The 23,599-nt window shown below is 38.0% G+C and overlaps 3 protein-coding genes across 3 annotated transcripts; all 3 read right to left on the reverse strand.

The window, feature by feature from the left end:
• Positions 1-60: 60 nt before the first annotated feature.
• LOC145907242 (multicopper oxidase mco-like) lies at positions 61-4,723 on the reverse strand. Its single transcript, XM_082994670.1, has 12 exons — positions 4,648-4,723; positions 4,163-4,347; positions 3,773-3,874; positions 3,353-3,484; positions 2,877-3,073; positions 2,442-2,588; positions 2,152-2,356; positions 1,636-1,886; positions 1,377-1,473; positions 1,159-1,300; positions 425-579; positions 61-72 (listed from the first exon to the last, which is right to left on the reverse strand). The coding sequence occupies exons 1-12, from the start codon at positions 4,721-4,723 to the stop codon at positions 61-63; spliced, it is 1,701 nt and encodes a 566-aa protein (XP_082850796.1).
• Positions 4,724-8,370: 3,647 nt separating this feature from the next.
• LOC145907243 (multicopper oxidase mco-like) lies at positions 8,371-13,947 on the reverse strand. The gene is made up of 14 exons (XM_082994671.1): positions 13,872-13,947; positions 13,394-13,578; positions 13,144-13,212; positions 12,851-12,952; positions 12,501-12,632; positions 12,042-12,238; positions 11,510-11,656; positions 10,709-10,883; positions 10,177-10,427; positions 9,913-10,009; positions 9,588-9,729; positions 8,867-9,021; positions 8,513-8,618; positions 8,371-8,456 (listed from the first exon to the last, which is right to left on the reverse strand). The coding sequence occupies exons 1-14, from the start codon at positions 13,945-13,947 to the stop codon at positions 8,371-8,373; spliced, it is 1,920 nt and encodes a 639-aa protein (XP_082850797.1).
• Positions 13,948-15,762: 1,815 nt separating this feature from the next.
• Positions 15,763-21,986, reverse strand: LOC145905621 (laccase-like). The gene is made up of 14 exons (XM_082992868.1): positions 21,867-21,986; positions 21,375-21,559; positions 20,816-20,917; positions 20,296-20,427; positions 19,823-20,019; positions 19,282-19,431; positions 18,565-18,769; positions 18,050-18,300; positions 17,792-17,888; positions 17,467-17,608; positions 16,732-16,886; positions 16,444-16,549; positions 16,301-16,385; positions 15,763-16,125 (listed from the first exon to the last, which is right to left on the reverse strand). Exons 1-14 carry the CDS (start codon positions 21,943-21,945, stop codon positions 16,062-16,064), a joined length of 1,950 nt encoding a protein of 649 aa, XP_082848994.1. The 5' UTR covers positions 21,946-21,986; the 3' UTR covers positions 15,763-16,061.
• Between the last annotated feature and the right edge of the window lie 1,613 nt (positions 21,987-23,599).

A 23,599-nucleotide genomic window follows, 5' to 3' on the forward strand; every position in this document is an offset into this window, starting at 1 on the left:
CCAAGGACGAAGGTTTAAACCTCATTAAAGGCGAGACTGTGGGTTTCAATTCTGTTACGGCTATTGTGCCGTCTATACAAAAAGCAAGTGATGATAAGAAAGCCTGCGTCCCTATATAAAAACTGCACTGATGTAAAAGGCAAACAGTTTTTTTTTGTGTGTGTGAAATCTTCAGACGTTCACCAAACGAGTTATGGGCATTTAAGGTATTGGCGTTCCTTTTCTGGGTTAACCATTCGCTTTTTTTTATATAACTTGTGAGTTCCAAGGTTAGGAGTAAGAAGTGGAAACTACCAATTCGCCCATTGGGTTTCTAATGGCATAATTTGCCCATAATCGTATTTTGGTGGAATTCATATCAAATAATGTTTTCAAAAGTTAGTTTTGGCGTCGTTGACCCGAAAATTTCCTTTATCGTATTTACCGTAATGTTAGATAGCGGGGGTACCATTAGAGTGTCCCTGTAGTCCCCAGGTAGAGAATACCCAACTGTTCCAGGCACGTCTTTATCCCATATCTCGTTGTGTGGGTAAGATAGAAGTGTGTCGTCTTTTGGCACTTCGTCTTTGTATTTTTCATCTGCATTAGAAACATTGTTATTCATATGGTGCATAAATTCGTAACATGTTTGTCCAAGGATGTCACACCGTCCTTATTTTTTTTAGTTTGGATCCTTATTTCTGAATGCTAACCTTTCAGATAAAATATATTATTCATTTTTCTGGCAGGCCCTTATCTTTTGTGTTGTTTGGTCGTTGTGTTTGCTACAAAAATGTCTTTTTCGACATGATTTGTGTGACATTTCCTGTGTAACCACCAACATTTAAAATAGTCACACACATTTTATTTCATAATAAGGTCAAATCATATTCCTTTTCATTCATCGAAATCGATTGTTCAAATCGAATAGCAACCAAAGGCGTCTAGTGGAATATATGTGTACATACTACGGAGGTAAACCCAATCATTGCAATTGTGAGCAAGTTTGGGGCACTGGTGACAAAGTGTCAGTCGCATTTGTATTAACAGACTAAAGTGCTTTTTCTGGAAATTCCAATAATGTTGTGCAGGAAAATTAACTGATTCCTGGTTTATTTGTTTCTTCGGGGAATCTGCGCTAATCCTAAATTTAAATTTGGTGAGGAACGAGTTATTTACCGTAAAGTTCGTGTTGGTAGTAGCACACGCGGTCGTCCGATGACGTGTCTTGGGAAAATAGAATCCAGGGTTGCTTTGGGAACGTTGCACTCGATTGTATTGTCTGTCCAACTGGTCCTGTATATGGTTCATATCCAACAATCTAGCAATAATACAAACGTGTTTGTCATCATTGATATTATTTATTAAGTAATCTGTAAACTCCATCAAGATCTTACTTTAAAGTGATTGACGTGTATGTGAATAGGATGACCTTCTTTAGGAACTGTGTTCAAAAAGTTCCACTGGACGGTTTCGTTGACATTTACAAGGTGTCTGTAAATAAAGTTTTGCTTATTTAAATACTTTGGTTTGAACATTTTGGGTTTGTTTTATACATATTCACACTGGTGAAAAAACGCTTTCCCCTCTCTAGATCTGTTAATTTTAAAACGACATTCAAACAACAAATAAGTCAAACTTTTATCCATTTGTCACCTAAAGTAATGTTCCCCTGCAAATCGTTCGCGATTCAAAGTCAACTGAGGTCCGATCTCTATACTGAAAGTAGTGGTTAGATCTGTCTTTGTGGCAAAGTTGACGTATTTAGGTCTCGTGGGCAGTGGAACGTTGCCGATGCTGAATGGTTGGACTGGTCCTGTCACTTTTAAAGTAAGAAGTGTTCCGTTGAATCTTCTTGTTTCTGTTCCTGTTGAGTTGCTGTCAACTTCTAAGGGTATGGACTTGACCTGTGTGGTAACAATTGTTTTGGTTTGGTGTTTACGAATCCATCTTCGAAAACTGTCTTACAAATTTGAATATTTTGCCTAAAATGTTAAAAATATAAAAAACAAAGCGTTGTAATGTGGAATTAACCCACAAAACGTTTACATGCGACTTGAATGTCGACCACAGCCACAGGTGTAAGACAAAATTTATTGAAATTTATTTTGTTATTACTGGTGTAACCTGGATTTGTGTACAGTAAACAAATCTTAATAACAAAAATCCCACCACATATGTTCCTGGTGCGTTACAACGAACCAACCAATCAGCTCTACCTCCTGGCACTATCAGGGTTTTCATCTGTCTGGGAACACGTGGTCGATCGAGGTAAACTCCGTCCAAAGCTATTTCAAGATACTCGCAGTCGCGTTGTTTGGTATCAATGTTCATCAATTCCAACTCTAAGATTGGGCTTCCCCCGGCGTTCACCATTCTTCGAAAATAAAGTTCGTGTTTTCTCTTGTACGAAATTGACAATTAATTTAGTCTGCGAGTTATTTCTCTGAATGGTTACTTACCTAAATCTTTTCATTTGTCCAGTTGGCATGGATAAAACGGGGTTAATTTGCCCGTTGGTTGTGAAACTGTTCAATCCGCTTGTATACGTCCACCAGTCCTCAATGTTTTCGTTATTTGGTGGACAGCCTGCTTTACTTGATATGATACTAAAAATATTATTTTAATTTGATCCAATGTGCAAAATAGAATGATTTTCCCAATATTTCCTGGTGAGAATATTTTCAACTAGTAACGAACATGGTTTTGTCGGTTAACTAACCTTGTAAAGCCTTTTAAAACGTCGATCCGTTGGGTAAACAAACTAGATCACACATTGCGCACTGTCTGCAGCTATTACGGATCGTTACGGCACAGGTGCAAAGGCTTCATTTGTTGCAAATGGTATGTTGCAATTTACCACTATCACTATCTGTTTTTTAGCCTCCAAGTCGCACCTGCGTACAGTATCGTCATAGTCGTTTTGAATCCCAACGTAAGGGTCGGTGGAGTCATTTGCATAAAGCAGGGTTGACTGGAACATCAACTGAACGTCGTGGGCGCAATTGAAGGGACAAGTAACGGCTTTCAGTTCATCGCTTATTGTTTGCTCATCATCTTGTACTATAAGCATTCCCGCCATACCACTATTCACCTGAGCATAATAACTGCCTTTAGTTTAGTTTGCTTACCAAACACAATAAAATAAACGTCTGCGTTAAGAAAATCTTTGTAGGTATAAGTGTGTATGGTAAAATACGGTGTAGTGGGCGATCCGTTTCTTATAAATGCAAACAACACAGCATTTAAATATGACAGATTTTATGCCATTAATTTGAGCATTGAAAAAAATATAGCCTATTTATGAACTCCTTTCTACGTGTTATCTCAGCCATATGTCAAAATTTGGTTGATTTATCATGGTAAACAATACCTGTAAGATGGTTGAACCATGTAGATGTGGATGGTACCAGTAAGTTCCTGCAGGTTGGTCGTCTTCAATCTTGTACGAATACACATAACTTTGACCAGGTTTGATACGTATTAAAACGTTGTCACCGGGAACCTGCAAGTTACAACCGTTGAACATTTAAATACCAATCTTTAACAGAAATAATGTTTCAATATTATACTTATATCAGCCTAAAAATTTGGCCGTAGGTTTTCTGTCCTGCTGCACAAATCGTTATAGTGCATTCTAACTTTTACTTGTAGAATTGTTGATGAGAAATGATCTATTGATGTTCGATAAACCTTCAAATCAGAAAAAAATGTGTGCTAAACTTCGAGGATCTTTGCGCCACAATGGTGAAATGTAAATACAAGCAGTACAGATATTTGTACTGTTTTATACCTTTGAGTCAATATGCAGACCGTGCAAATGTAGGTTTGTGCTGTCTGGAAATCTGTTTTCGTTTAACTTCCCACCCTTGTCAGCTGTATCCAAGTGATTCTCCTGTATTGACAAATTAAAAAATAATGTTTGTGATTAAGGTAAGAATGTAAATTTTCCACGTGCTAAGTTGAGGACGCATCCCTTCAAATAGTGTTTTCATGAATAGGTTTCGGTACAGCAACAGAAATACCGCTTTTAAGCAAGTTTTATATCCGTGTTGTATGCAAATAAGCCAATTTAACTATTTTGTTGCGTGCACTAGTGACTAAAACATTCTCTTTACTCCTGTCTCTCTGGTTGTAAATTTTGCACGTACACTATTGTGAGTAATTTTAAAATTCCATATACCAGTGATATTTCCAGGTTGTCGCCTTGCTTGACCATAATCGTGGGGCCGGGTATTTGCTGATTGTAAGTACGACGTTGGATGGTTAACCAGTCTACGTTTAAGTTTCCCTTTTCAGCACGCAGATTGACTTTCCACTTTGTGTTGGTCGATTTGAGTGGTGTTGGTTGCTTAAACGTTGCACCACCTACAGCGATAAACAGGATTTAAAACGTAAGAATACTTGTGACATGAAAATACAAAATTCACAGCATGCTGTGTTGGATAAGTTGGGTAGTTGGATTTATGAGTTGGATTTATGAGATTAATTACCGGCTTCAAAAGTTAATTATGTTGGTTTTAGTGAGAAGGAAGATATCCAATGTATTTGCGTTGCCCAACACAAACATTGATACACATCCGCAAACAGGAAGGCTTTCGTCCGTATGTTGTTTGATAGGATTCATAACTTATCAATGTTTTTTCTGGGAACAGTTTAGCCACAAACCTCTCAAAGTGCAATCTTGAGCAATCACAATGGTGATAAGATTCTGAAGCAGCAAAACAAACTTTAAAATTTCCATGTTGCAACTCAAACAAGGCTACAAAAATGCTACTTAAACCTGTTATTGAGCATAGAACATTCTTTGGTAGTTTAATTTATACAAACCCGTTTTGTACACAAGCGTCTGTCATTGCATAAGCAGAAGTAAACGTGCTGTGAAGTGAATATTTCACTATACTTTAATCGGTGCAGAGAAAACCACAAACACAAACCACACGACCTGCCTTCAGTTCGCAAACTACCTGAAGAATTTGTCAGTTAACACTAAAATCCCCGTATACCTACAACATTAAGTGACATTTACAGGTGATAAGCAAGTACCACTGGTTACTCATACTTTAGTCTACAGTCAAGGTTACCAAAACGCCGAAACTAGCTTAAATTTCTCATCTCCATTGCTGTGCGTCGTTTCGCTCGAATAACACTGCATACTTTAGCTCTGTACCACTTCGCAAACACCACCCGTTGTCCAAGGTTTGGTAAATATTTTATGTGCGAGTTTACTGCCGTATCGGGGAAAGAGGAACCAAGGTGGCTGTCGCTATGTTTGACCAGCTATTGGACATTTTTGTAACATATAGTAAATACATATCATAATTACAATCTTCTGTGTGTGCCAGTCTCCCTGCATGCGAGTTATCTTATTCTTAATTTATTTGTTTTGAATCTTGCCATATAACTGAAGTATTCAAATTCATGGTAGCCTTAATTGAATGTTGATGACATAGGCCACTCGTGGAAAGGCGCAACACCAAGAATGACTTTTGATTGTTAGTTTTATGAGCAAGCCAATGCCACATCACAATTAGCAATGTTTCTACAGTTACCCGGCAAAATTTCACCTTCGTTGACTATTTATCAGGCCTCTATTTCACGACTTTCTGGCCCAAGAGGAACCGATACTTTTGGATAAAAGTTGTGCCCGTCACGTTATGGTTGGCATGCTGTGAATGTACTCTCCAGTCACAGCCATTTGAATGTCTCTGATACCCAACAGCGAAAGGAATGCTTAGATTGCGGTTGTGGATGGCAGAACTGATAGTCAAATTACTGTAGGGGAAGGCAGACAGACAGAAAGCTAATCGGGATACAACCAGGTTAACAATTTCTGGAAAGCACAAACACACATATATGAGTCTAGTAAGCAGGACTTGCCAAGTGTCACTAACAGTTCTTCATCTCCTCGTCTTCGCAATAAACTCAGTTCTCCAAATATTTTTTGGAATTGTATTCACAAATCTCAACGATTGATTTGGCTTGTAAGACTTCGGCATAGCGGAACATAGCGTTGGTGTCAATATAATAATTGGTTGTTCCAATTTTGATTCCGAATTGCGTCAGAATAGAATGAAATGAATTTAACTGCTACACACAGTTATTTAAGTTTACGTTGGTGGAAGCTGATTGGCCGGTTTAGTCACATGATGTCATGAAACACTCGGGATAATATACCTTAAAGTGTATATGACACGTAAAAATAAAACCTGTTAATAATCAAACTAAGAGATGTTCATAACTTCAGAACATTTTTGGCGAAAAAAGTAGCTTGATACGACGACTGGTTTCTGAGATACAGCTGATCAAAGTCGCACTTTTGCCGCTGCGAACGAAATCGTGCGAAAGCGAGATATTGTTGCGTGACGTCATAGAAGGCGCTTCGTTCGTGCGCGAGTGCTGGCAGCAAGCCTTATGCGTAGGTATGGAAAACATTGTAAAACTGATTTAAGCATAATATTGCATTATTATGGGACAAAAAGTGAACAAGTGCAACAATCGGATTTTGATGTTAATTTAAGCTGAAGACAGATGGCCGCTGTTCGACCTATTATGTCTTATTTAGTTGTGTAATAATAAAACAGTTACTGGGACAGGGTGTTCTTGTTGTTACAGCATTTATGATCGCTAACGTGATACATAAACTTTTGAAAACACGACAGAGACAAACCGTTAGTTTAGCATTGTCGTTTTGTCCACTCACAGTTATGTCGTTTCTGCTATACCCGATGGTCTTCCGCTAATTAGGGACAAATAAGCCTTTGATTCGTGACGTCACAATGACAAATTTTTGTGTGATGCAAAACCCTGTCCTGACCTTTACGGTATCGTAATCTGTGGATTCTCCTATGTTTGAAACTATTCGATATCTGCAAAAAAAGGCGTCTTCTCCTATCTAAACAATGCATTTTTTCGAAGCAAGCGCCTTATGTGATGTCCTTTTCTCCTTAGCGCAAAAGGTTTACGATTTTTGGTCGCCGTTACTTTTCGTGCAGTTTTCTACATTTTTTAGTTGACGTAGAACCGTGAAACTTTGGATATATGTTTGTTGTAGATGTACCTTTAGTTTTACGCAAAGTTGTCATGGCCGTGTCACATGCACTTTAAGTACAAGCATGCACGATATTGTAAACTTGGTAAACAGGATGTTATGTGATTTATGTTATCGGTGGGCGATTGGCTATTCTGCTGTCATAACGTGCGTTATGTTTGTACGAAAAGGGTGGTAAACAAGTCTGCAATCTGTGCATTTATACAAACATTGTGACGTAGCATTCTTCTGGGGTTTACATGAGGTGTTGTTGCGCATGATACAGGGAAACTGACAGGAGAGGGATCTCATATTACTTTGTTGGTATGACACAGACCTGTCCAGGGACCAAGGTTTAAACCTCATGAAAAGCGAGACTGTGGGTTTCTATACAAAAATCAAGTGATGATAAAAATGCCTGCGTCCCTATATACAAATTGCACTAATATAAAAGGCAAACAGTTTTTTGTGTGTGTGTCTGTGAACTCTAAGTTATGGGTATGCAGATTTTAATATGAGTTATGTGTATTACGTGAATTTAATGCAATGTACACAATGCTGATTAAATACGGGAATGAAATTTGCGGCAAGTTGATGCCGAAAATTTCGTAGAACTCGTTGCTTTCCCATCGATGTTCTTAACATCATTCTTCGACACAATATTGCAAAACCACATGGATGCGCGATAAAACAACGGCACACTTATTTAAACAACCACACAAAATAGTGTTCGGACAAACAAAATATTTGGAAAAAAAGTCCAAAATACACAAGTTGAAACTCGTGTGCGAGGCAACCGATGCCCTCCACACTGTATCTGGCGGGTCAAAAGTGATTACTTTGTACATCGGCAACGTTGGTAGATCTTATAGATGGCACCCAAGGGAATTAGGAGTAATAGCATTAAGAGCCATAATCTGTAAATACATAGATCAGGATCACTCAGTATTTTTGTTTTATTGATAAGACCAAGATTTTTGTAACAATTCTTCCAAGACTTTTTATGAGATTATCCGAAATCATGCAATAAACGGTGCGTGTTGCGAAGTGAGGGGCTAATGTACGACTCTCCTTTATTATGGCACTCATCTCGGAAAAAAGATGTTTTTTTATTGTTCGGTTTGATGGATTTTGCATTGTTCTATCACCAACTTTTCATAAGGTTTTCAGACAAAATCCTTGTCAGTGATATTGCACCGCAGTATGTTATTAGACTTAGGCTATACCTAGTAAAAGTAAGCCTATAACGTGATAAATTTTGAAATTGGTATCATTTGCTTCCAAATTTTGAACGAAATGCTGGGATCCAATTTCTGCTTGTCTTAATGCTTTGACTTAAAAAAAGTCTCGATCTAGTCAACTTACTTGTCCCATCCTGGAAGGCTTCCGCACTGACCAGGAAGCGCGTTTCCTGACTTCGGATTTACGTTTGTTTTGTCTCCCTCTTCTATAAAGACAGCATAGAAATGTTATTTTTCGGCTTCATTCTCTTTTGAATCTTACCAGGATCGATGATGTCGACCAACAACATCATTCCGAAGTCCTCGTGACGTAAAAAGTGACAATGGATGACCACTATGTCAGTAAACTTATGTACCATAAACTGGATCTGGAAATGCAAAGTAAATTGTCCTTCGATTTTCCCACTACAGTTAATAGCTAGCTGACAATTTGTGAGATTTGGAATGTGAGTTTTAAAGGTTTGAAGTAAGGGGTGGAAACTATAACAATTCGCCCATTGGGTTTTTAATGGCACAATTTCCCATAATCGTAATTTGGTGGAAATCCATATCAAATAACGAATACAAAAGTTAGTTTTAGCGTCGTTGACACGAAAACTTCCTTCATTGTATTTACCGTAATGTTAGATAGCGGGGGTACCATTAAAGTGTCCCTGTAGTCCCCAGGTAGAGAATACCCAACTGTTCCAGGCACGTCTTTGTCCCATATCTCGTGATGTGGATAGGATAGAAGTGTGTCTTTTCCTGGCATTTCGCCTTTGTATGTTTCATCTGCATTATAAACATTGTTATTCATATGGTGCAAAAGTTCGTAACATGTTTGTCCAAGGATGTCACATCGTCCTTAATTTTTTTAGTTGGATCGTTATTTCTGAACACTAACCTTTCAGATAAAATATATTATTCATTTTTCTGACGGGCCTTTATTTTTTATGTCGTTGTTTTCGGTGCAAAAATCTTGGTTGCATGTCTTTTTTCGACATGATTTGTGTGACATTTCCTGCGTAACCACCAAAAGTCACACACATTTTATTTCATGATAAGGTCAAATCTTATTCCTTTTCAATCGCCCAAATCGATTGTTCATATCCAATAGCAACCAAAGGCGTCTAGTGCCAATATATGTGTACATACTACGGAGGTTTACATCCACTCATTGCAATTGCGAGCAAGTTTCTAGGCATTGTTGACAAAATTTGTAATGACAGACTTAAGTGCTTTTTCTGGAAATTCCAATGATATTTTGCAGGAAAATTAACTGATTCCTGGTTTATTTGTTTCTTTGGGGAATCTGCGCTAATCCTAAATTTAAATTTGGTGAGGAACGAGTTATTTACCGTAAAGTTCGTGTTGATAGTAGCACACACGGTCGTCCGATGACGTGTCTTGGGAAAATAAAATCCAAGGTTGCATTGGGAACTTTTCATTCGATTGTATTGTCTGTCCAACAGGCCCTGTATATGGTTCATATCCAACAATCTAACAATAATACAACACGTGGTTCATCATCGTTGATATTATTTATCAAGTAAACTGTTTGTTTTTTTGCACTTAACATGAATTTAAAATTTGGTCTTGGCAGACAGTTAGGACCTGATGACGATGTGTTGCACGTGGTAAAAGCCAATTACTTCCTGTCTAAAAACTCCATCAAGATCTTACTTTAAAGTGATTGACGTGTATGTGAATAGGATGACCTTCTTTAGGCACTGTGTTCAAAAAGTTCCACTGGACGGTTTTATTGACATTTACAAGGTGTCTGTAAATAAAGGTTATATTTGTGCTTGTTCAACAACTTTGGTTTGACTATATTGGGTTTGTTTTATTCATATTCACACTGGTGATAAAACGCTTTCCACACTCTAGATCCGTTAATTTAAAACGACATTCAAACAATAGAAAGTCAAATATTTACCCATTCCTCACCTAAAGTAATGTTCCCCTGCAAATCGTTCGCGATTCAAAGTCAACTGAGGGCCGATCTCTATACTGAAAGTAGTGGTTAGATCTGTCTTTGTGGCAAAGTTGACGTAATCAGGTCTTGCGGGCAGTGGTACGTCGCCGATGCGGAATGGTTGGACTGGTCCTGTCACTTTTAAAGTGAGAAGTGTTCCGTTGAATCTTCTTGTCTCTGTTCCTGTTGAGTTGTTGTCAATTTCCAAGGGTACCGACCTGACCTGTGTGGTAATAATTGGTTTTGTTTTGGTGTTTACAGATACATGTTCGCAAACAGCCAGAAAAACTTGGTTGTTTGCCTTAAATGTTACAAATACAAAAATGCGTCAAAGAAAATGTGTATTGCAATGTACAAATTAAAAAAAATTAAGAAATTTATATGTGACTAAATGTAAGCCCGATACACAACATCTTCTTCATTATTGCTGGTGCAACCTGGACATGTGTGTAGTAAAACAAATCTTAATGATAAAACCCACCACATATGTTCGTTACAACGAACCAACCAATCAGCTCTTCCCCCTGGCACTATTAGGGTTTTCATCTGTCTGGGAACACGTGGTCGATCGAGGTAAACTCCGTCTAAAGCTATTTCAACATATTCGCAGTCGTGTTGTTCGGTGTCAATGTTTACCATTTCCAACTCTAGGATTGGGCTTCCTCCGGCGTTCACCATTCTTAAATTATAGCATATGTAATTATGTGCCCAAACAAGATTTGTAGTATTTGTGATTTGTAGACCCCCAATCCTTTTCCACTAATGGAATTGAACGTGTCAAATTAATTTTGAAGTGCGGACATGATTGTTGGCGCCTGTAAATCCCCGTTTTGGAAACACCATTTTGGCAATGTCCTTCGATTTGGTTAAGGAAAAGACGTTTCAAGGAAATTGAGCTCACAATCTAGTTGCTTTATTTTGTTGTCTTCAACGGATCGTTTCTTTGCAGACGTGTCATATCAGGTGGGCCACATAAAGGGAAACGAGCCTAAAATTATTCCTTTGGCTACCGGTATGGTTTATCGAGCGCACGTGACAGTTCGATGGACCCCTCAACCTACATGCAGACCATGGATCGTAAATCAATGTTTTGGTCGCAAAAAGTAATTGTTTTAGCCATGAACTAAAATGGCTTTTATAGGCATCTTCGGGTAAGACGTCCAGACATGGGACACTTAGAAAGTGTGCTCTTCTATCAACTTGTATTTGTTTAATGGGTTGTTTTTGCCTTGGACAATTAATATAGTCAACGAGTTATTTCTCGTACATCCGAAAGCAACATTTTGTACATGAATGGTTACTTACCTAAATCTTTTCATTTGACCAGTTGGCATGGATAGAACGGGGTTAAGTTGTCCGTTGGTTGTGAAACTGTCCAGTCCGCTTGAATTCGTCAACCAGTCCTCAAAGTTTTCGTTATTGGGTGGACAGTCTGCTTTACTTGATACGATACTAAAATAATATTTTAATTTGATCCACTGTGCAAAATACAATGATTTTCAAAATATTTCCCAGTCAGGAATATTTTTAACTAGTAACGAACATGGTTTTGTCGGTTAACTTGCCATGTAAAGCCTTTCAAAACGTCAATCCGTCGGGTAAACAAACTAGATCAAATATTGCGCACTGTCTGCAGCTATTACAAATCGTTTCGGTTTATTTGCTTATATATTGTTTTCTACGATGTGAAACTTAGTTTGCAACTTTTGTAAACCACTTATATTTCGCCAACGGGTTCATATGTAGGAATGGAAAATTGTATTTTTTTACCACTATCACTAGCAATTTACCACTATCACTATTTGTTTAAATGAACTTTTTAACCTCCAAGTCGTACCTGCGTACAGTATCGTTATAATCGTTTTGAATTCCAACGTAAGGGTCGGTGGAGTCATTTGCATAGAGCAGGGTTGACTGGAAAATCAACTGAACGTCGTGGTCGCAATTAAAGGGACAAGTAACGCCCTTCAGTTGTTCGCTTATTGTATGCTCATCGTCTTGTACTATAAGCATCCCCGCCATACCACTGTTCAGCTGAGCATAATAAATAAAGTTTCCCAAACACAATAAAAAAAAAGGTTAGCATTAAGTTAAAAAAAGACTTTGTATGCATATCTGTGTATGGTAGAGTTAGGTGTGAACTTTACCTCGTTCCGTTTCTCATAAATGCAAAAAATCACAGCATTTAGGTATGACTGATTTTGTGCCATTATTTCCGTCATTACAGTATTTCCTAATTGTGGAGTCTTTCCGACCCACTACCTTAGCTCGGTTCTCTTGTCACGGTAACCAATACCTGTAAGATGGTTGAACCATGTAGATGTGGATGGTACCAGTATGTTCCTGCAGGCTGGTCGTCTTCAATCTTGTACGAGTACAAATAACTTTGACCAGGTTTGATGCGTATAAGAACGTTGTCACCGGGAACCTACAAGTCACAATATAATATAACCGTTTTATAGTTATGGTGCATTCTAAATTTTACTTGTAGAATTGCGGATGAGAAATGATCTATTCATGTTCTCTGAACCTCACAAATCAGAAAAAAAAATTGTGCATGTGCTAATCTTACTAGGGGTTCTTTACGCCAAAATGGTGGATTATGTATACATCCCGTAGAAGAAATTTGCACAGTTTTAATTGTACCTTTGAATCAATATGCAGACCGTGCAAATGTAGGTTGGTGCTATCTGGAAATCTCGGCTCGTTCAACTTTCCATCCTTGTCAGCTGTATCGAAGTGATTCTCCTGTATCGACAAATTGAAAAGTAATGGAATTTTTTTTAATATGATAAGAATGTATATATTCCATGTGCTATATGTCGAGGGCATTGTCCCAAAACCCCTTCAAATCCCGTTTTCATGAATAGTTTTCAGTTCAGCTGTAGAAATGCTGCTTTAAAACATGTTTTATACTCCGTTGTATGCAAATACTTTACCCCAATTCTTTTGTTGCGTTTAAGAGCTGTTGACTGAAGCACTTTACCCATATCTCTCAGGTTGTAAACCTTACACGTACGTAATTGTGAGTATTAAAATGCCTCCTTTACGCAATTTGTTGCTGACGCTATACATACATATTCAATTACTTAAAGCTCTTCTGGAAATAATTATTTGCCAAAAGATACATTCCGTCTATATAGAGTGAGGTTATTATTGCATAATTTTGCCAGTTGAAAATTTCCATACCAGTGATATTTCCAGGTGATCTCCTTGCTTGACCATGATCGTGGGGCCGGGTATTTGCTGATTGTATGTACGACGTTGGATGGTTAACCAGTCTACGTTTAAGTATCCCTTTTCAGCCAGCAGATTGACTTTCCACTTTGTGTGGGTGGATTTGAGTGGTGTTGGTTGCACAAACGGTTCACCACCTACAGCGATAAACAGTTGGATTTAAAACGTGAGAATACGTGTGAAACGAAAATTCAAAATTTACTGCATGAAGTGTTGAATAACTTGGGTAATTGGATTTCTATGTTAGTACCATATAATCTCAGGACTTGAAACGTCAACTGTGTTAGTTTTAGCGTATAGAAGGGTTTTTTACTCGACTTGCGTTGCCAAAAGCAAACATCTGTACACATCCGCAAATACGCTTTCGTCGACATGTTGTCTGGGATTCATAACTTATCAAGATTTTTCGGGAAACATTACAGCTACAAACCTCTCAAAGTGCAATCTTGGGCAATCACAATGGTGATAAGATTCTGAAGCAATATAACGAACTTTAAACTCTTCATATTGCAACACAAACACAAATTCAATCATGCTACTTCAACCTGTTATTGAGCATACAACACACTTTGGTATGTAAATTTTTGCAAAACGCATTGTGTACACAAGAGTTAGTCATTAAATACACAGAGGCAAACGTGTTATAAAGTGCATGTCACACTTTGTCTTAATCGGTACAGAGAAGACCACAAGCACAAACCACTCGACATGCCTTCAGTTCGCGAACTAACTGCAGAATTAGTCGACTAACACAACAATCCTCATACCTCCAACATTAAATAACGTTTGTAGATGACAGGCAAGTACCACCGGAATATCAGCTTTTACCACATTACGGCTATCCTAAAAGAGCACGAATTCCTCAGCACAATTACGATAAGATTTGGAAATATATCTTGTCATCATGAGTCTAGGGAAGCGCAACCAACAAATGTTACGTTAATTCATCAGCAATTAGGTGTCATCTCAAAATCGGACATTTAGGCACTTTTCCCCTTCAACATCAGTATGTCTGGCAACTAGAGCCTACAATCAAGGTTGCTATAACGATAACCCTGCAACTAGAAACTCAAACTTCGCAACTTTATTGCCACGACTAGTTTCGCTCTAAGAAGGCACACTTTAGCTATTGCCCACATCGCAAACACGAGCGTTTGTCAAGGGTTTGATAAAAACTGTCTTTAAAATTTTACTGCCTTATTCGGGAAACAGGGAAGATGTAGTTCTACGACCAAGTCTGGTGCGTTTTGAAACAATATGGGAAGTACGTATGTCTGTAATGCAACACAACTAGTAATAATAACATAATCACAACAATTTATGTAAATGCCAGACGTCAAACATATGAGTTTAAATTACCTAATATTGTTCCGCTTTTGTTCATATACGTATATTTTTGCTTTGCCACTTGAAGGGCTACTTTTATAATCACATATCATACAATACAGTGGCCTGCTGCAAAGACGCGAAGTTCCAACTAGCTATTAAATTGTCGTTTCTGTGTGATTACCGATAACGTTGAAAATTTGGTTGCGGTATCCCAATTAGCAATATCGTCAGCCTATGGAAATTGACTGTTTAAATTGCTTGCTTTGTTTATGTGTGGACGTAATTGGCAATGTCTGTTACGGTTTCCTGCGACGACCAAACGCTTCAATCAACTTTCTGTTTGTCAAGACCCTTGTCTGTCTTGCCCAAGATGAACCGAAACGCTTGGTTAATAATTGTCCCGTCGAAAAATTTATGGTTGGCTTGCTCTAATTCTACGCTCCAACCACAGTCATAAACGACACTGATGCCAAACAGCGGAACGAATGCATGTTTATTAAAGGAGGGCCGTTGCGGCATCCGTATACTATTCAACCACACAAAATATTAGATTTTTCGAGTTTCTTAATACCCACACCCTAGTCGTGGTTTCGATATGCCTGGTCAAATTTCAGCACCCAAAACATATCCGTGTCGTAAGGCATACCCGTATGCTGTGTTGCCTTTACAGTAATCACTCCTGTCATGTCGCTGTCCACCATTAAACAATAGCAAAGTTGAATGTTTTTTTTCTCCCTCCTATAGGTTGGTGGTTTCCAAATTCAGCTTCTTTAGCTCTTCCGTAACGGCAAAATACCAACTCTTTTCAAATTTACCAGCGACATCAACTTAAAACTGTTGGCCACATTATTGCAAAGCTGTGTTATTTGCTTGATATTTGTTGTTTTATTCTCCACTGTAAGTGAGATATGCTTTAAATGGTTCATACACAATTGTAAACGATTTTCACTCTGACCAATTTGAGCTGTTGTTGCTTATCGTGGCAAGACTGGAATACCAAGGGTCGAGGGATCGAGCCTCAACGAAAGCGTGTTTTTTTAAATTTTCAATCCGATAATGAGGAACTTTCTTTGCTGGATGTATGTATTTGATGAGTTACGTGCGTGATTAGAGATAATTGCACGAATAACGGTATGTATGTAATTGAATATCGGTGTTTGTCACAAAGACGCTATAAACCGCTTCTGGCGGCTCTGATTCAATAAGTTATATTTTCTGTGTATGAAATTAGTGTTATGTACACAATTTACACAAACAAATTTGTGGCAAGGTTAAAGCTACTTCGCCACTTTTAGATGATTCTGAGACGATATTGTGTCAGAATCGTCAAAATGCAGATCACCACATGCCAATATCTGCAAAAAAGAACAGTTCTTGTGTTTTGAAACCTTACGTTAATAGTCGTGCATTTGCAAATATGTTGAAGTTCTTTTTATAGGACATACATTAAATACGGCAGAACTTCATTGGCTGGTATATCCCAAATAGTTATGAAAAACATAAATTTATTCACTAACTAAGTCCAAATACCTGTTTGTAAGCTTAATGGAACTGTTGCACTGACCAGGAAGGGCGTTTCCTGATTTCGGGTTTACGTTTGTTTTGTCCCCCTCTTCTGTAAAGGCGCAATAGAAATGTTACATTTTTTGGCTTCCTTCTCTTTTAAATCTTACCAGGGTCGATGATGTCGACCAACAGCATCATTCCGAAGTCCTCGTGACGCAAAAAATGACAATGGATGACCACGATGTCAGTAAACTTGTGAACCATAAACTGGATCTGAAAGTGTGAAGTTGTCCGTCAATTTTTCCCATTTCGTTTTTACGTAACTGCAATTTGTCCATTGGGTTTCTAGCGCCACAGTTTTCCCACAATCGTGTTTTTGTGGAATCCATTTCAAATAACGAATACAAAAGTTATTTTTGCGTCGTTGACCCGAAAATTTTCTTTATGGTATTTACCGTAATGTTAGATAGCGGGGGTACCATTAGAGTGTCCCTGTAGTCCCCGCGCTGAGAATATCCAACTGTTCCAGCTACGTCTTTATCCCATATCTCGTGGTGTGGATAAGATAGAAGTGTGTCGTCTTCTGGCACTTCGTCCTTGTATTTTTCATCTGCATTATAAACATTGTTATTCATGGTGCATACATTCATAACATAATTGTCCAATATTGTCACAGCGTCCTTGTTTCTCATATTTGACCCTGGTTTGAAAGCTAACGTTTTAGAGATAATATATTATTCATTTTTCTGACAAGCCTTTATTCTTTATGTAGTTTGGTCGTTGTTTTTGCCTCAAAAATATTGGATGCATGTCTTTTTTCGACATGATTTGTGTGACATTTCCTATGTAGTCACCAACCTTAAAAAAGTCACACACATTTTATTTTATGATAAGGTCAAATTATATTCCTTTTCAATCGTCCAAATCGATTGTTCAGATCCAATAGCAACCAAGGGCGTCTATTGGCAATGTAAGTGTACATACTACGGATTTTTAAACTTCACTCATTGCGATTGCGAGCAAGTTTCTAGGCACTGGTGACATCAGTGGTAGTTGTAACGACAGACTATAGTGCTTTTTTTTGAAATTCCAATGATGTTGTACTGGAAAATCGACTGATTCGTGGTTTATTTCTTCGGGGAATCTGCGCCGATCCTAATTTTAAATTTGGTGAGGAAAGAATCATTTACCGTAAAGTTCATGTTGATAGTAGCACACGCGGTCGTCCGATGACGTGTCTTGGGAAAATAAAATCCAAGGTTGCTTTGGGAACTTTTCAGTTGATTTTATTGTCTGTCCAACAGGCCCTGTATATGGTTCATATCCAACAATCTAACAATAATACAACATGTGGTTTATCATTGTTGATATTATTTATCAAGTAATCTGTATATTTTTAGCATTTAACAGTAATTTAAAATTTGGTCTTGGCAGACAGGAACGTCCTGATGACAATGTGTGACACGTGTTTAAAGCAAATTACTTTCTGTCTAAAAAACTCTATCAAGATCTTACTTTAAAGTGATTGACGTGTATGTGAATAGGATGACCTTCTTTAGGCACTGTGTTCAAAAAGTTCCACTGGACGGTTTCATTGACATTTACAAGGTGTCTGTAAATAAAGTTTTCCTGATATAAATACTTTGGTTTGAACATATTGGGTTTGTTTTATACATATTGACACTGGTGAAAAAACGCTTTCCCCTCTCTAGATCTGTTAATTTTAAAGCGACATTCAAACAAAACATAATTTAGTTTTTATCCATTCCTCACCTAAAGTAATGTTCCCCTGCAAATCGTTCGCGATTCAAAGTCAACTGAGGTCCGATCTCTATACTGAAAGTACTGGTTAGATCTGTCCTTGTGGCAAAGTTGACGTAATCAGGTCTTGCGGGCAGTGGTACGTTGCCGATGCTGAATGGTTGGACTGAACCTGTCACTTTTAAAGTGAGAAGTGTTCCGTTGAATCTTCTTGTATCTGTTCCTGTTGAGTTGCTGTCAATTTCCAAGGCTATGGATCTCAACTGTGTAATAACATTTGTTTTTTGTTTACGCATACATGTTCGCAAACTACCATGAAAGTTTGGTTTTTTCGTCTCGATTTTTACAAGGGTACAAAACAAATTGTTAAAGAAAATGTTAGGTAGGGTATTTCGTAAATTATCCCTTAAGGGGACGTGACTTGGGAGCTGGGACTATGTAAGTCCATTACCACCATATCTTCGTTATTAATACTGCAGCCAGTTGGACACGTGTATGATAAAACAAATCCTAATAATAAAACCCACCACATATGTTCCTGGTGCGTTACAACGAACCAACCAATCAGCTCTTCCCCCTGGCACTATTAAGGTTTTCATCTGTCTGGGAGCACGTGGTCGATCGAGGTAAACTCCGTCCAAAGCTATTTCAAGGTACTCGCAGTCGTGTTGTTCGGTGTCAATATTTACCATTTCCAACTCTAGGATTGGGCTTCCTCCAGCGTTCACCATTCTTTAAAAAAAACTTTTTCTTTTCCCACTAATCAAACTTATTTTGTACTGCGGACACCATTTTTCGCTTGCCGCCTTTGAATACCCATTTAGGGAACACCCTTTTGGTGATGTCTCCCGACTTGGTAAGGAAAATACGTTCCAAGAAAATCAAAAATTAAATCCTTAGGTTGTACTATTTTGTTGTCGTCCGTGGGGCCGTTTCTTTAAAAGCGTGCTGAACCAAGTGGGCCACGAAAAAAGGAAACGGCTTAGATTTATTCCTTGCGCCCCGGTATAACAGCCCTAGTTTAACTCGTGCATTTGACTGTTCGATGGGCTCCTCAACCTACATGTAGGCTCTGAATCGTAACCTATATTTTGATCGCAAATGTCATTTTGTGAACTCAAAAACAAAATGGCTTTTATTGACATCTCGGCATTGCTTTACGAGGTTTTCAAAATGTAATAGGGTGAGAAGAGTTATTTCTTGTATATCAAAAAGCAAAATTTTGTAGCTGAATGGTTACTTACCTAAATCTTTTCATTTGACCAGTTGGCATGGATAGAACGGGGTTAAGTAGCCCGTTGGTTGTGAAAATATCTATTCCGCTCGTATTATTCAACCAGGTTTCCAAATTTTCGTTATTGGGTGGACAGCCTTTTTCTCCTGTTGGTATGATTCTAAAATATTATTTAAATTGGATAATTCCCTGTCCACAAAGAATGTTGTTATATGGCATTTCTTTGTGCAGTATGCTGTTGATAGTGAACAATATTTCGACCTGCTTGGTTTCATCAGTGTAGCTGGTAATGAGCATGGTCTTGTGGGATAACTAACTGTGACTTTTCCACCTTTGGGTTCATTTCACTACGTGGATCCGTTGGGTACAAAAATAGGTCAAAACTCTGTGTGTATCCTACTGATCACTCATTGGCTCATATATTTATTTATTTACTGCAAAATTTAATTAGTAAATTTTGTAAACCGTAACTTTTGCCAAACGGGTTCATATGTTGCAATGAGAAAAGATATGCTACCAAAATCACGGTATGTTTAAATAAACTTTCGCACCTGCGTACAGTGTCGTTATAAGCGTTTTGAATTCCGACGTAGGGGTCGGTGGAGTTGTGTGCATAAAGCAGGGTTGACTGGAACATCAACTGAATGTCGTGGGCGCAATTGAAGGGGCAAGTAACGCCCTTCAGTTGTTCGCTTATTGTATGCTCATCGTCTTGTACAATAAGCATTCCCGCCATACCACTGTTCACCTGAGCATAATAACTGCCTTCAGTTTAGTTTGATTTTCAGCCACTAAAAAATATACGTCTGCACTAAGTAAGCAAAATATCTTTTTGTAAGTATAAGTGTTTAGGATTGTGTCCAGGGCGTAGTGGGTGAATTGACTTTGTTTGGTTTCTTAAATGCCCCAAAACAGCATTCAGATATAACACATTTTGTTGCATGTATCACGTAACTGTAGGGCTCCTTTGACTTGTTATTTTAGCTATATGACCTATTCGGCAGTTTTTCACGATCACCAATACCTGTAAGATGGTTGAACCATGTAGATGTGGATGGTACCAGTAAGTTCCTGCAGGTTGGTCGTCTTCAAATTTGTATGAATACAAATAACTCTGACCAGGTTTGATACGCATCAGCACATTGTCACCGGGAACCTGCAAGTTACACTATAATATAATCGCGGCTAAGGTTAAAGTTTTCTTAATGTTCTTAAAATGTCCTTTGATGCAGAAATGGTATACATTTAATATAACTGGTTTAACTTTTAAATTCCAATCTTTAACAGAACTAATATTTCCATTTTTCACTCATATCAGGCTTAAAATTTATAGCAGTTGGTTTTCTGCCTTGGTTAAGGATATGGTTATGGTGCATTCTAACTTTTACTTGTAGAATTGCGGTTGGGAAATGATCTATTGGTGTTCGCTGAACCTCACAAATCAGAAAAAGTTGTGTTGATGTGCTAAACTTACTAGGGGATCTATACGCCACAATGGCGGATTATGTATACAAGCCATAGAAGAAATTTGCACAGTTTTGTACCTTTGAGTCAATGTGCAAGCCGTGCAAATGTAGATTGGTGCTGTCTGGAAATCTGTTTTCGTTTAACTTCCCACCCTTGTCAGCTGTGTCCAAGTGATTCTCCTGAAGCAATAAATTGTTTTTACTACATGTAATCTACCTAACCAGCAGCACTTCTGTCACGTGACACAAGTTAACCTTTGCGCATTGGTTTAACTTCCCACCCTTTGGAGGACAGAAAGTTGTTCTAGAAACATTTAAATTTGATTCTCCTGTATTGAAAAATTAAAAAATAATGCGATTTTTTGTAATTAAGATAAGAATGTAAATTTTCCACGTGCTAACTTGAGGACACCAAAACCCCTTCAAATTGTGTTTTCATTACTATGCTTCGGTACAGCTGTAGAGATAGCGCTTTCGAACATGTTTTATACTCCGTTGTATGCAAATACGTTACCCTGATTCTTTTGTTACGTTTGAGAGCACAAGTCACCAAAGCATCCTCTTTACTCCTATCTCTCAGGTTGTAAACATTTGCACGTACGCAATTGTGAGTAATTTTAGTGACATTTCCATATACCAGTAATATTTCCAGGTGATCGCCTTGCTTGACCATAATCGTGGGGCCGGGTATTTGCTGATTATAAGTACGACGTTGGATGGTTAACCAGTCTACGTTTAAGTTTCCCTTTTCAGCACGCAGATTGACTTTCCACTTTGTGTTGGTGGAGTTGAGTGGTTTTGATTGATTAAACGATTCACCACCTACAGTGATAAACATTCTGATTAAAAGCGCAAGTTGATAAATTAATTATTCAACACGCATACAAAATACACAGCATGAAGTGTTGGATAAGTTGGGTAGTTGGATTTGTAAGTTGGTGCCAATTAATCACCGGGCTTCAAAGGTTAATTATGTTGGTTTTAGGGAGGAGAAAGATATCTAGTATATTTGCGTTGCCAGAAACAAACATCGATACACATCCGCCAATAGGAAGGCTTTCGTCGATATGTTGTCTGATGGGATTCATAACTTATCAATGTTTTTTCTGGAAACAGTTTAGCTACAAACCTCTCAAAGTGCAATCTTCTTGAGCAATCAAAATGGTGATAAGATTCTGAAGCAGCAAAACAAACTTTAAAATTTCCATGTTGCAACTCAAACAAAACCACAAAAATGCTACTTAAACCTGTGTTATTGAGCATAGAACATTCTTTGGTATTTCAATTTATACAAATTCGTTTTGTACAAGAGTCTTTCATTGAATACAAAGGAGTAAACGTGTTATGGGGTGCATATCACACATTTTATCTTAATCGGGAGTAAAGTTAAAAATTCGAGCCTACAGTCAAGGTCAAATCAAGCCTACAGTCAAGGTTGCTAAAACGATAACCCCGAACCTGAAAGCTTAAATTCAAGTTTACAACTTTATTGTCGTTTGTCGTTTCGCTCAAGTAACGCTGTACGCTTCAACTATTGACCACCTCGCAAACACGAGGTTTTGTCCGGGATTTGACAAATACTGTCTGTGCGAGTTATCTGCCACAATGAGAAAAAAACCCATGGTGGTTGTCTTTATATTGCATAACTAGCTATCGGACATTTTCGAAAGAATGTGGAAAATACATATCATGATTACAATTTTCTGTGTATATCAGGCTCCGTATTATAAGTTATCTTATCCTTACCTTCTTTGTTCTGTTCCTTAATGTCATATATATATTAAGTATTAAAAATCTAGTATAGTTGTCTTAATTGACAGCTCATGATATAAACAAGTCTGTAGCAAAACCGCAACATCAAAACTGACTTTTAATTGATATTTTTATGAGCAAGGCGATGACGTTAAAATCTCTTTCGGATGCCATATCACAATTAGCAATACTTCTGTAGTTGTCTGGCAATATTTCTCCGTTGGTGAATATTTATCAAGCCTCTGTTTCACGCCTTTCTGGCCCAAGAGGAACCGATACTTTTGGATGAAAGTTGTCCCCGTCAACGCTATGGTTGGCATGCTGTGAATGTACTCTCCAGTCACAGCCATTTGAATGCCTCTGATGCCCAACAGCGGAACGAACGCATAGGTTGCGTTACTAAGGTGGTGCTCATAGTTGTGGTGGCTGTTTTGAAAAGCGCAAGTCTCTTGTGCCCTTTGATGAAAGTTTAAAGCTGCGGGTCAAATTACTGTAGTGGAGGTAAATAAATCATTTTAGGGCACTTTTGGGCACGTAATATACACGTTGATAGCTGTAAGCTATTCGCTGATTTTTCAACTGCAATGGACGATGGAATTGTTTTCTTAATATCGTCCGTGATTGCAGTTATTACTTCGTAAAGCGATTCATTTGTCTTTTAAACTGTTATGAAGCTCTTGTTCGAAATAAGTTTGTTAGGAAGATTCCCCACCAACCATTATGTAGGCGTTTGTATCGGGATACAATAAGCTTCACAATTCCTGGAAGGCGCAAACACTTGTGTATTATTTTCATGAGCAGGGATTGGTCAAATGCCACTAACAGTTGCACATCTCCTCGTCTTCGCAATCAACTGAGTTCTCCAATGAGTATCTGGATTAATATTGTATTCACAAATCTCAACAATTGATTTAGCTGGTTAGACTTCGGCATAGCGAAACATAGCGTTGGTGTCAATAGAATAATAGGTTTTTCAATTTTGATTCCGAATGGCATCACAATATAATGAAATGAATTTAACTGTCACACACAGTTATTTAAGTTTAGGTTGGTGGAAGCTGATTGGCCGGTTTAGTCACGTGATGTCATGAAACACTCGGGATAATATAA

Source organism: Ascidia mentula, chromosome 6, assembly GCF_947561715.1.
Source record: "Ascidia mentula chromosome 6, kaAscMent1.1, whole genome shotgun sequence".
Classification (NCBI taxonomy): Eukaryota; Metazoa; Chordata; class Ascidiacea; order Phlebobranchia; family Ascidiidae; genus Ascidia; species Ascidia mentula.